At 40.7% G+C, this 12124-nt stretch overlaps 2 protein-coding genes across 3 annotated transcripts; one reads left to right on the top strand and one right to left on the bottom strand.

Annotated features, from left to right (window-relative positions):
- The first annotated feature begins 972 nt into the window (after positions 1-972).
- On the top strand, positions 973-3709 carry mboat4 (membrane bound O-acyltransferase domain containing 4). Its single transcript, XM_045703012.1, has 2 exons — positions 973-2235; positions 2528-3709. Exons 1-2 carry the CDS (start codon positions 2057-2059, stop codon positions 3447-3449), a joined length of 1101 nt encoding a protein of 366 aa, XP_045558968.1. The 5' UTR covers positions 973-2056; the 3' UTR covers positions 3450-3709.
- A 99-nt stretch (positions 3710-3808) lies between these two features.
- On the bottom strand, positions 3809-11979 carry LOC106580034 (coenzyme Q2 4-hydroxybenzoate polyprenyltransferase). 2 transcript variants are annotated; one of them, XM_014160593.2, is made up of 8 exons: positions 11839-11979; positions 10404-10755; positions 8803-8969; positions 8166-8287; positions 7910-7995; positions 4727-4860; positions 4369-4557; positions 3809-4100 (listed from the first exon to the last, which is right to left on the bottom strand). In XM_014160593.2, the coding sequence occupies exons 2-8, from the start codon at positions 10702-10704 to the stop codon at positions 3957-3959; spliced, it is 1143 nt and encodes a 380-aa protein (XP_014016068.1). In that variant the 5' UTR covers positions 10705-10755; positions 11839-11979; the 3' UTR covers positions 3809-3956. The 2 variants fall into 2 exon arrangements, with proteins under 2 accessions (XP_014016068.1, XP_045558967.1); XM_045703011.1 differs by lacking the exon at positions 11839-11979 and adding an exon at positions 11535-11555.
- Between the last annotated feature and the right edge of the window lie 145 nt (positions 11980-12124).

Here is a 12124-nt window from a genome sequence, read left to right as displayed (position 1 = left end):
AACATTGTAGTTACTCCACAATACTAATCTAAATTACAGAGTGAAAAGAAGAAAGCCTTTACAGAATAAAAATATTCCAAAACATGCATCCGGTTTGCAATAAGGCACTAAAATAATACTGCAAAAAATGTAGCAAATAAATTAACTTTATGTCCTGAATACAAAGCGTTATGTTTGGGGCAAATCCAACACAACACTGAGAACCACTTCATATTTTAAAGTGTGATGGTGGCTGCATCATGTTATGGGTATGCTTGTCATTGGCAAGGACTTGGGAGTTCTTTTTAAGGATAAAATAAACTGAATAGAGCTAAGAATAGGCAAAATCCTAGAGGAAAACCTGGTTCAGTCTGCTTACCAATACACACTGGGAGACAAATTCACCTTTAAGCAAGACAATAACCTAAAACACAAGGCCAATAAATCCATCTTTAACTGGTTTCCTCCCCTTCCTCTACACCTGGATTCACCTGGTCAGTCTGTCATGGAAAGATCAGGTGTTCTTAATGTTTTGTATACTCACTGTATATTTTGGTAGACTAAAGTAGCTGTCACACTATGTAAAGGGACCAACCTCATAATTCCTGTAGTCAGCCTGCCAATTGCACGCTCCCTAAAAACTTGACACATCTGCATCATTGTGTTGTGTGACAAAACTGTACATTTTAGAGTGTCATTTTATTTACACACCTGTTAGGTGGATGGATTATCTTGGCAAAGGAGAAATGCTCACTAACAAGTATGTAAACAAATTTGTGCACACAATTTGAGGGAAATAAGCTTTTTGTGCATCTGGAAAATTTCTGGGATCTTTTATTTCAGCTCATGAAACAAGGGACCAACATTTTACATGTTAAGTTTATATTTTTGTTTAGTATATAAATCATTGATAGTGCCTCCCATGCACCACAGAAATTGTAAAGGGTAAAAACAATGACAGAACTGTTTCTTTTTTTGTGAATGGAGGTCAAATTGAAGTCAAGCCTACTGCCTTTTTGGCAATCTGGACCCTATTGAGTATTGTTGCAATCTTTGCAATAATGTTTGTCTACTAAACAATTACTTTTAAAATGCTTTGACCACAGATGAGAATGGAGGCAGTTTGCATAGTGCTTCTCCTCATTACCCTGACCAAAACATGTTGTGCAATAGATGTCACTGAATTTGCCCCTGCAGCTGGTTGTAAAAGCTTTTCAAAACACATTATGGCCTTGTTTTTGAAGATAAATATTGGCTCATATGTGCTCATCTGTTTTGCATTAAAATAATAGATTACTGCCACTCATTGTGGTTGGCTCTTTTAAACAAAGTAGAATACAATTTATTTATCCATCCAATATATCAGGGTGGAAACAACGACAGTATATTCAGGCCATTTTACATTATCAACAGTGGACTGTAAAGTATAGAGATTTCATGGTTGCTATAGACAAAGAGAAAACAAAGTGGTTTGCAGATGGCTCAAATGTACTGCTTGCTTATCATTAAACAATGCTAATTATGTTCATGCCAGACACAGGTGGAATTGTCTATCAAGACAGTCAACCCAGGAAACACTATATATAGGCCTAAAGTCCCACCATTCTCTACTCATAATAGAGGTGATATTTCACAGGAAGGGTTTAAAATGGAGCCAATCCAGTGGCTGTGTGAGCAGCATCCATTTCTGATGTACCAATGTTTTTCCATTCCCTTTGCTTTTCTATTCTACGTCTTGGCTAAACAGGGATGTCTCTCTTTGACATACAGGTCTGTATTATATATTTTATACTTCTATTGTAGTATTAAGTTGAAGATCAGGACTATTTAAAAAAATATATATAATAATTTTCAACTAAGGTCAGACCAATTATAATTTACTTTTAGTATACACACACACTTGTTCATACAAATTGTTTATCCACTGGTTAATCCACACTTGCTAATTCCAAATGGAGGTTTCAACAAAGGATTTCAATCAAACTTCTTATTTTGGTTGAGCGGTAGGAGGTATAACACTGGTCTTGACAGGTACCTCTTCTTGGCATCCGGAGGCTGTATACTAGCAGTTGTCACCATGGGTGTATACAGCTTGCTTCTGCTCGTCTCCACTGTGATCTTTGTGCTGCTGGTGTGTTCACTGAGCCCAGAGCGTGTCCATCCATGGGTCTTTGGACTGCAGATGGGTTGGCAAACATTCTGGCACCTGCTCATACAGTACAGAGAATACTACCTCAATGAGCCCACTGATTCCAGGTACAGCACTGTTCTTAATTCAGTCAAGACTTTCAAAAGGATGTTAGTTTCCTACATGTACTTGTGACTTAAATGTTTGTGTTGGTTGTCTGTGCAGTAGACCTCATGAGCAAACCATAATCTGGGGCTTGGGGGAGATCAATGAGTTCACAATGGAAAACATAACATCAGCTCCACAATAAGTACATTTGAAATAAAGTAGTCGTCGTCTCCCAGTCCCAATCCACCAATAAAATGTGGAAAGTACAGAACTTAATCACAGACTGACTGTCTTACTTTTATTTTCTGTCAGGCTTCTCCTATCAGTGTCCTCCTTGATGCTACTCACCCAGAGAGTCACCTCCGTGTCAATGGACCTACAGGACGGGGGCAGGGTGACATTAATGATCCAATGCCGGGTCTTTCTCCCACTCATCAGCTATGCACTAAACTTCACTGCCTTGCTCGGCGGACCCCTGTCCTCGTTTGACCAATTTGTATATTTTGTAGAGCAGATAACCATCAGCCCTCCTCCCCAGCCTCTGTCCGTTATATCCTACAAGGGCTTTCAGGTGTTATCTCTGGAGTGGGCTAGGAACTCTCTCACTCGTCTCCTCAGAGACAATGCCTCCAGTTTGTCCGTCTCCAACAACGTCCTCACCGATGTCTTGTGGATATGGGGCCTTGCTGTGGTGTTGAGGATCAGATACTACTCCCACTGGAAGATCAGTGAGTGTCTGAATAATGCTGCTGGGCTTGGGTTCAGAGGGATGGTCAAGGAGGACAGCCCAAACTGGAGCGGCCTGTCTGACGGTGATCTTTGGACCACAGAGATGTCCTGCCAGGTGTCCGAATTTGCCCGTCGGTGGAATGGTACGACAGCTACATGGCTACGTAGGCTGGTTTTCCAAAGATGCAAAACCGCTCCGCTGGTAATGACATTTGGGTTTTCAATCTGGTGGCATGGCATACATCTGGGTCAGTTTGTAGGTTTTCTTGTCTGGGCTGCAGCTGTGAGAGCAGACTACCAGATACACAAGTACTTGAAACCAAAGCTCACGTCTACTAGGAGGAGATTGGTGCGCACCTGTCTGTGTTGGTTAAACACTCAAATGGTCATGGCGTGTGTTGTTATTGCAATCGAGCTTCGAAGCACTTCCTCTTTGAGAATATTGGGTCTGACATACACTGGCGTTTTTCCTCTTCTTAATGTTCTATTTATCTTCATTGTATGATAAGATCAAGAGTAATATCATCTGGGTTTTTAAATGTTGCTGTAAAATCAATTAGTTGGCGTTATTCATAGTCATTGACACAAAGCACACTTCTATTCTTGCTTGTTTTGGAGGACTGAAGGGGGAGCTATCGTGTTCTGGTAGAGTGCAACCATCTGATTATTTTGGACCAATTGTTATCTTATTTACAGAACAGTATACCTTGTTGAATGCATCTACCAGCTGAGGGTCAGTGTAGATTTGTAGAAACTTAATGATTTTATCGAAATTGTATGGCTGTTGCATCTTTTTTTTATTTTTTAGGGTTGTTTGAATTATAGGGTTGATTAGCTGTTCTTGACATAGATTTTCATAGAAGCCAGAGCTTAAAATGAGCTTTATTTAAAGACAACATCCAATACGGTCAAGACTTACAAAATAATGGGTTGTGTACTACTATATAACTAGAACGTCCTGTGCACACTAGAATGTAAATCTTGTGTTCTGAGAAGTTTATTGTAGTGCTAGTTAATCATTTTGCAATGAAGTGTCTCTTCTTTCTTTCCACAAGTTTCCACAGACTATTCCTAAGAACAGGAGTAGTCCAAGGTTTCTGTTTGAAACAAATTTTTTCCAGCAGTCCTCTGGTTTGTTGATGTCCAATGTGTAGATCTAGCCGATAAAGAGAAAAGCATCACAATCAGTTGCATCCACTGAAAATAGTTGTTGGGATGCATTTGTCTCGAGTATTAAGGAATGATTCACAGTTGAGGGTTCTGTGTAAAACATTAACATAACCACATAGAATTATATTTCTCTGCATAACCCAGGCTAAATCATTATTGAATCCTCTCAAACTAAAACGTTAGCACAGGCTAAATCATTATTGAATCCTCTCAAACTACAATGTTAGCACACAGTATATGAAATATACCCTCACCTGATGTGTGAGGTGAATAGCCACAGTGGACAGTGTTGCATAATAAGGCAGAGTCTGTTCTGCGTTGACCCCAGCCACAATCAGCCCTGACATCATGGCCACCATGAACCCACTGAGCCACGGCTTGGTCTGCTCCTGGAACCTCAATGCTGTAGACTTGACCCCTACCCTGATGTCGTCATCTTTGTCCTGATGACAATAGGAAGGAATGTAGTGCACACATTATAAACAGAGTCGTCATTCATAGAACAATCTAGAATGTTCTCCAACAAACTGAACTGAGGAAGCACCAACATTTGCAACAGCAACTTTAAATAGTCACAAAATGACAGTCATGGCACATGTGTACACTTAATACCTGATGGGCATAGATGGTGTCATAAATTAATGTCCACATCACTCCTGAGAAATACAGAGGAAGGCACACCGACCACTCACAGGAGCCTATGACCGCTGACCAACCAAGCAGTGCTCCCCAATTGAAGGTCAGTCCTGAGGAGAAACAAGTGTTTTATTTAGTTTACAGTGCATTCAGAAAGTATTCAGACCCTTTGACCTTTTCCACATTCTGTTACGTTACAGCCTCATTCTAAAATTGATTCAATTGCTTTTTTTACTCATCAGTCTACACACAATACCCCATAATGACAAAGCAAAAAAATATATTTTTTTTTATTGCAAATGTATTACAAATATAAAACAGAAATTCCTTATTTACATAAGTATTCAGACCCTTTGCTCAGTGCTTTGTTGAAGCAAACTATTGGGTATTACGCTACAAACTTGGCACATCTGTATTTGGGGAGTTTCTCCCATTCTTCTCTGCAGATTCTCTCAAGCTCTGTCAGGTTGGATGGGGAGCGTTGCTGCACAGCTATTTTCAGGTCTCTCCAGAGATGTTCGACCGGGTTCAAGTCCGGGATCTGGCTGGGCAACTCAAGGACATTCAGACACTTGTCCCGAAGCCACTCCTGGCTGTGTGCTTAAGAGTCGTTGTCCTTTTGGAAGGTGAACCTTCGCCCCAGTCTGAGGTTCTAAGCTCCGTTCATCTTTCCCTCATTCCTGACTAGTCTCCCTGCCACTGAAAAACATTCCCACAGCATGATGCTGCCACCACCATGCTTCACCGTAGGGATGGTGCCAGGTTTCCTCCAGACGTGATGCTTGGCATTCAGGCCAAATAGTTCAATCTTGGTTTCATTCGACCAGAGAATATTGTTTCTCATGGTCAGAGTCCTTTAGGTGACTTTTGGCAAACTCCAAGCGGGCTGTCATGTGTCTTTTACTGAGGAGTGTCTTCCGTCTGGCTACTCTACCATAAAGACCTGATTGGTGGAGTGCTGCAGAGATGGTTGTCCTTCTGGATGTTTCTCCCATCTCTACAGAGGAACTCTGGAGCTCTGTCAGAGTGATCATCGGGTTCTTGGTCACCTCCCTGACCAAGGCCCTTCTCCTCCGATTGCTCAGTTTGGCTGGGCGGCCAGCTCTAGGAAGAGTCTTGGTAATTCCAAACTTCTTCCATTTAAGAATGACGGAGGCCACTGTGTTCTTGGGGACCGTCAATGCTGCGGAAATGTTATTTTCTCTGAAATCTACGGACAATTCCTTCCATCTCATGGCTTGATCTTCGCTCTAACATGCACTGTCAACTGTGGGACCTTATATAGACAGGTGTGTGCCTTTTCAAATCATGTCCAATAAATTGTATTTACCACAGGTGGACTCCAATCAAGTTGTAAAAACATCTCAGGGATGATGGAAACAGGATGCACCTGAGCTAAATTTCAAGTTTGATAGCAAAGGGTCTGAATACTTTTTATTTTTAATTAATTTGCAAAAATTTCTTCAAAGCAGTTTCGCTTTGTCATTATGGGGTATTGCGTGTAGAGCACATTTTTTCTTTAATCCATTTTAGAGTAAGGCTGTAACATAACAAAATGTGGAAAAAGTCAAGGGGTCCGAATACTTTCCAAATGCACTGCATATGGCAGCTCTATTGCAAAGACCAACTCAGTGGCCTTGTGGTTAGTGTCCGCCCTAAGATTGGAAGGTTGGGAGTTCGATCCCTGGCCAAGTAATATCAGACTGTAAAATTGGGACCAGATGAGTCTCTGCTTGGCACTCAGCATTAAGGAGACATATTGGGGGTAATGCCCTGCGACAAACTAACGTCCAAAAAAATGTCCTGTCCAGGGGGTGTACTTACACAGCTGCCTCACGCAACAGAAAAAGGAGATGGGCTCCTGCTTAGAGCTGGGACAATAAACCTAAAATTACTGACACCGAGATTTAAGTTCCTCTTACCGAAGCATTTTGCCACACAACGTTCCTGTAGATTGTTCTAAAACCATTATTTAGTCAACAGTAATGCATTATGTTGATTCCTGTTATGAAAGTATCTGAATGTCCCTGTTGACTGCTGAAGGACAAGCATACGGCTGTTGCGCAAAATGCTATTGTGGGAAAAATACCGTTTCAAAGCAACTACTGTTGTTCTAGTTACAGAGAGTAGTCACAGCTTTCTGGGAGTATATAATGTATTTCTCACCTCTTAATATTAAAATTCATGGCACCACTTTACAACCGAAGTAGGATGTAGTTAGTATGGTTTTGATGCACCCGCAGGGCACGCCATTTGCAATGAATAGGCCTACATCAAGTAGCCTAGTCCTAGCACTGGAACGTTTTTGTAGGACATTACATTTACTTATAGATTATGTGTGGCTCAGTTGGTAGAGCATGGTGTTTGCAACGCCAGGGTTGTGGGTTCGATTCCCACGGGGGACCAGTACGGGAAAAATAAATACAAAAATAATGAAATGTATGCATTCACTACTGTAAGTCGCTCTGGATAAGAGCGTCTGCTAAATGACTAAAATGTAAATGTAAAATGTAGATTAATCAATTAGCCTACACGGCTACCTAGCAACCATATCCCATTTAGAAATCTAGCTAAGTGTTTTGAGTTCCCACTTCCTCAGGTGGTGAAGAATATAACCTCGGACAATATGCCCAAAGATGGTGGATAATTCTCTGAAAAGACCAAAAGAAATCTGATAATTCTGGATCCTATTTTGCCAGGTGGCAATTAAAAAAAATCAATCATGCATTTCCTGGATATGTTAGATGAAATAGGCTACCATTTCCGTTGTCTTACTTGGCACTGAAAATGTTTATGTCTGGAACCCTGACGCTAATGTAAAGTAAATGTCCATCAAAAATGTCTTCATTGTTGTGTTGGTTATCGAGAAAAATAGTTACATTTATCGCAATATGACTTTTTACCATAACGCCCAGCTCTAGCACCTCCCCCAAAAAACATTTTATTGTAATTTAAATCGCTAATTCATAGTTATCGTAAAAAAATGGGTACATTTATCACGGTATGGATTTTTGTCGAGATCGTCCTGAGACGTTCTGGCCCCTACAAGCCAAGGCTCATGCAAGGTGAATTACTTATCTAACTATCTATTGCAAAGGGGAAGCAATTATTTGTGACAATTGAAAGAATGCAGATTAAAAAGTATTTACAAAAACATACCCAATACAAGCTGTGGCCAGTAGGTGATCCTCTTCATTAGTGGATATGTGACTACCAGAGATAGGGAAGCAGCTCCAAGAGCTATACTGTGAACGGGAAAGTGAAATGTCATCACATCTGTCCAAGCAGTCTGCTCGTGGACAAGACAGTACTCCGGTCACAATCTTGTGCACTTTCACAATCTAGCCTTAATCTCATTTTCGAAAAGTATTTTACAGCTGGCTAATGTGTTCTTTGGTTTGAAAGGGGCATGTACCTGTAATAATTGAGACAAAGCAGGACCCCCAATGCCAGAGAAAGCTGACCCCCCAAGAAGACTAGGGCCTGCATCTGAGTGATCTCCCCTGCAGCAATTGGCCGAGTAGCTGTCCTGGCAACCTGCAAAGTACAAAGATGAGGCAAAATACACAGTCAAAAGCCTTTCAATTAAGTCCTGATTGTATAATTTCCATGGCAGTTTGTTCCATTTTGTGCTGCTTTGAGTAAAGATGAATTACTTTTGGCCATAAGCTATGTGACAAGTGTGATTTAAAAAGGCACCCTCCGGCGATATCTTTTTTTTAAACTTTTCCTGTTGAAAAACAATATCCCATGTCAAAATACAGTAAAGTAGACAGCCTAAAGGACAAAAAAAAATATGTTTTGATCAAAATTCAAGTAGTAGTTAGTCTGATGGTGCCCCGCTGATTTCCTCAGCCTCCTCCCTTGCTTGAGGAACAACAGAGAACAAAAGAGGAAAGCCCCCCCACCCTTGTGCTATGTCATGAGGCACCTGGACCACCTATTGAGATGTGCCTTTTGTTAAGTAAATCAGATGTTAAATGAGGTGAAAAGAAGACTGGGGTAGGACTGAGTAGGCCTATACTATAAAAAAGTGACAACTAGTAGATTACCTTCTTGTCAAAGTCCTTGTCCCACATGTCATTGATGGTGCAGCCAGCCCCTCTCATCAGCAGGGCCCCGGTGCCGAATAACGTGAGCATGCCCAGATGTGGGAGGCAGCCTGGGTCTGCAGCCAGGCCAATGCTCCAAGTGCAAGGCAGGTACAACAACCATGTTCCTATGTCACAAAGAACAGGCAATCAGATCAATGTTTCAAAACATTAAATGAGGAACAACCGATGGCGTCTCAGACACCTCATACATACACCTCTTAACCCTCTCATACATTCATGGGAATTGGCCTATATGGATAGGGATAAATTGAAATGTTTCTTAAAAAATAACTATGAAAAGCATATGCATGACCATGGTAGCAATTGAAAGGGAACAGTTTGGAGATAATGGGAAAATAATTAGACCAAAGGTGAGTGCACAAGAGTTCACCTGACACAAGACTGAATCACAACATTACACTGTTGATTTTATGTGCATTTTACATTCTATACCTTCGGCATATTTGTTGATAAGTAAATCTGAAAATAATCTGGATACATTCAGTAACATGATAAGAGTATTCCTGGAAAACGTGGGGTAGGTCTAACATAAGACAACAACAAAAAATGACAAGGGTTTGAGTGAGAGAATTAACTGATGTCTCCAAGTTGGCACACACCTCTCCAAATGTACAGTTCCTAAGCAATTTCAATGCACTTTTATGGCTCAAAGAAGAGTCTCCAACTATAAGGTACTTTTTGGAGCTCTCCTAGCTGTGCCATTGAATAAGTAGATAAGCATACTTCTAGTTGTTTGTTTGGAAAACCACCCTGCATCCCTGAATTACTGTTGTTGTTTACCTAATCTAAAAACAGTCCATTGTAAATCACAATCTGGGTCAGGTGGGAATGATTTTAAAGCTTGTTCTACTGCCAACCTGACTAGCAAAGTAAAAAAAAAAATATTATCTTACAGTGTTAGGCTGTCACAAGGCAATTCAGAAAAACGGATGGTAACTTTGGAACACATAAAAAGGAGTCATGAGTGCATTTAGGTGCGTATTCTGCGACAAATTGTTTTCACAATAAACAAACATAGGGTTAGAACAACTCAGGTTATGATGCCATGTCATCATAACCAGTTACATCACTTGTAACTGTACATGACTTGCATGTATGACATCAAAGCGGTATTTATTATAATCCTCAACATCTCGTCTTTCAAAATACATTGATTTACATAATTTCCCTCACTCAGACAACAATAAATATGCAAAAGTTGCCCAATTACCAGGAGGGCTGATGGCAACTTCTTGTTGTGCGTGGTGCTCAAGTTCAGAATGGCTGTCAGTACAAATCTATACAGGGCTGTAAAGTGTAGAGCCAGAACTCTGACATCATGTATAGCATGTTACTGTACAGCCACTAGGTTCCAATGTAGGTTTTTATTACTGTCCAGATCTAGACATTTTCAACCCGTATACGGTATGAGTGTAAAGGGTTACCATTAAAAATACAAAATGATAATACGATTTCAGACTTAACTCTATAGTCTATCAGTTATCCAGCTACCACATAATATAACATTCAAACTCTAAGTCAACATTAAAGTTACTAACCGATTGGTTTGTCAAGTCTCATTAATCTGAGGTAGGGCTGCATGGGCGCTGGGGCAGAGTTGACAATCCCAGCCGCTGACAGGCTGAACAGTCTTTTCCTGGTGGCATCAAGTCTGGTTGGTGGACTTAACAACCATGATTGCGGGCTATTTTCGGGGTGGTGGGTAGAGACCTCGGTTTTTCTCTGATTCTTCAGGTAATTGCTGGAGAGGCTAGGGAGGTTGGAGTAGCAGGTCCCATGGTGACGCAGCCTCCAGGGGTTCAGAACGACCTGAGAAGTTAATCTGGCAGGGAGCATCATCTCCTCTCTCTGCAGTCAAATGCACATTATCCTCACTGACACTTGTCACATCTGGAACGAGAGGAAACATGATGGGGACATGACACGTTGTTATTCATATGCAAATGATGTCCTTTGTCACGAAGGGCCAACCACACACAATAGGGTTGCACTCTTTGCCTTTACAGACTAGTGTTTTATTGTGTGCCATAGCTGAATGGCTTTACATGACTGATACACCATCAGACTGTGGAAAGACTAAAATATAATGTAATATAGCTAATGTAGCTAGCTGATTGTAACGGCCTAATGTGATGCTCCATTCGCCGTCCCAGGTTAGATACTGTAACGGCTAAAAGGAGCATTTTCTAAATCCAAAACAAGCCCCTTGCAACTAGACATGGACGTTTAGAACACATTGATTGTCTTCCAAGTTGGGAATTGAAAAAGTTTCAACAAGTTACGGTAGGTCGAAAATTCTGTGCTACTCCAAAAACAGTTAATATCTAATAACGCCTATCAGCCAGCTGGAATAGAGTTATTGTCTGGCTAGGCGATATTATTAATAGTTACTACAGTACCTAACTGTTAACAGTTAATAAACCACAAGCTGGCAATGCCACACTAAGTAGCTAGCTAACGTTAGCTAACCAAGTGTTTTGTGACATTTGCAATCCACAATGTAAATCCTGCCGTGAATCAATTACTCTGAATAGCCTAGGCAATTATAGCCTAGGCACCAAATTTCCGATTTCAGACAATTTAGGTTGTTGCACACCCTTGGCAGAACGCGATGTGCAAAATCCTAAATTGTCCGAAAATAGAAAAATGATGTTTAATAAAATACGCACATTTTCCCTGTTTTTTTCGCCTTCTCGCCATTAAAGCTAGTTAGAGAAATATGTTGCCTTCGCAGACTAAATGGTTGATGCTTTATGTATGAGCATGTCCACGGTGAACGCCGGGAATGCACATCAAGCTTAGTGCATGGGCGCTAGATCTGCACTATCGGTCTAAATAATCTATGGATTCATAAATCTGAACGCATTGAGGTTAGAGTTGATTTGCTATATTATTTCAGATTGTAGGACGATATGTGTTAAATTTAATATTTTTAACTGAACGGTCATATTTTTACAAAACATGCAAACTTACCTTCCTAAAAGGACTTCCCGTTTTTTTTCTCGCGGAATGTTTGGTACGACATGTTAAATGTTCCGCAAGAAACACTCGCCCGGTCGGTTGTTGTTCTGCTTGTGGGACGGTATTCCACGTGGGATATCAAAACACCAACAATTTTGGCGCAGCTAAATGTTTTATGGTCATATTCGTGGTTGACACTTATAAATGCCAAGTGGAAACTAATACATTTGTCGCTAGTAGATTTGAGGGTGTCTACATAAATTAAACGTTATTTTTGAAAATACGAAAGATGACATTA

This window comes from Salmo salar, chromosome ssa20 (genome assembly GCF_905237065.1).
Source record: "Salmo salar chromosome ssa20, Ssal_v3.1, whole genome shotgun sequence".
In the NCBI taxonomy this organism is placed as follows: Eukaryota; Metazoa; Chordata; class Actinopteri; order Salmoniformes; family Salmonidae; genus Salmo; species Salmo salar.
This window is presented reverse-complemented; position numbering and strand designations above follow the sequence as displayed.

Excerpts from the sequence above, each read along its gene's own strand:
- mboat4 (XM_045703012.1), top strand. The coding sequence starts at position 2,057 with ATGGGTGTATACAGCTTGCTTCTGCTCGTCTCCACTGTGATCTTTGTG. Across the intron at positions 2,236-2,527 it reads AATGAGCCCACTGATTCCAG|GCTTCTCCTATCAGTGTCCT; the intron begins GTACAGCACTGT and ends ATTTTCTGTCAG.
- LOC106580034 (XM_014160593.2), bottom strand. The coding sequence starts at position 10,704 with ATGATGCTCCCTGCCAGATTAACTTCTCAGGTCGTTCTGAACCCCTGG. Across the intron at positions 8,970-10,403 it reads GAGACTTGACAAACCAATCG|GAACATGGTTGTTGTACCTG; the intron begins GTTAGTAACTTT and ends TTTGTGACATAG. Across the intron at positions 7,996-8,165 it reads CTTTGTCTCAATTATTACAG|TATAGCTCTTGGAGCTGCTT; the intron begins GTACATGCCCCT and ends TCCCGTTCACAG.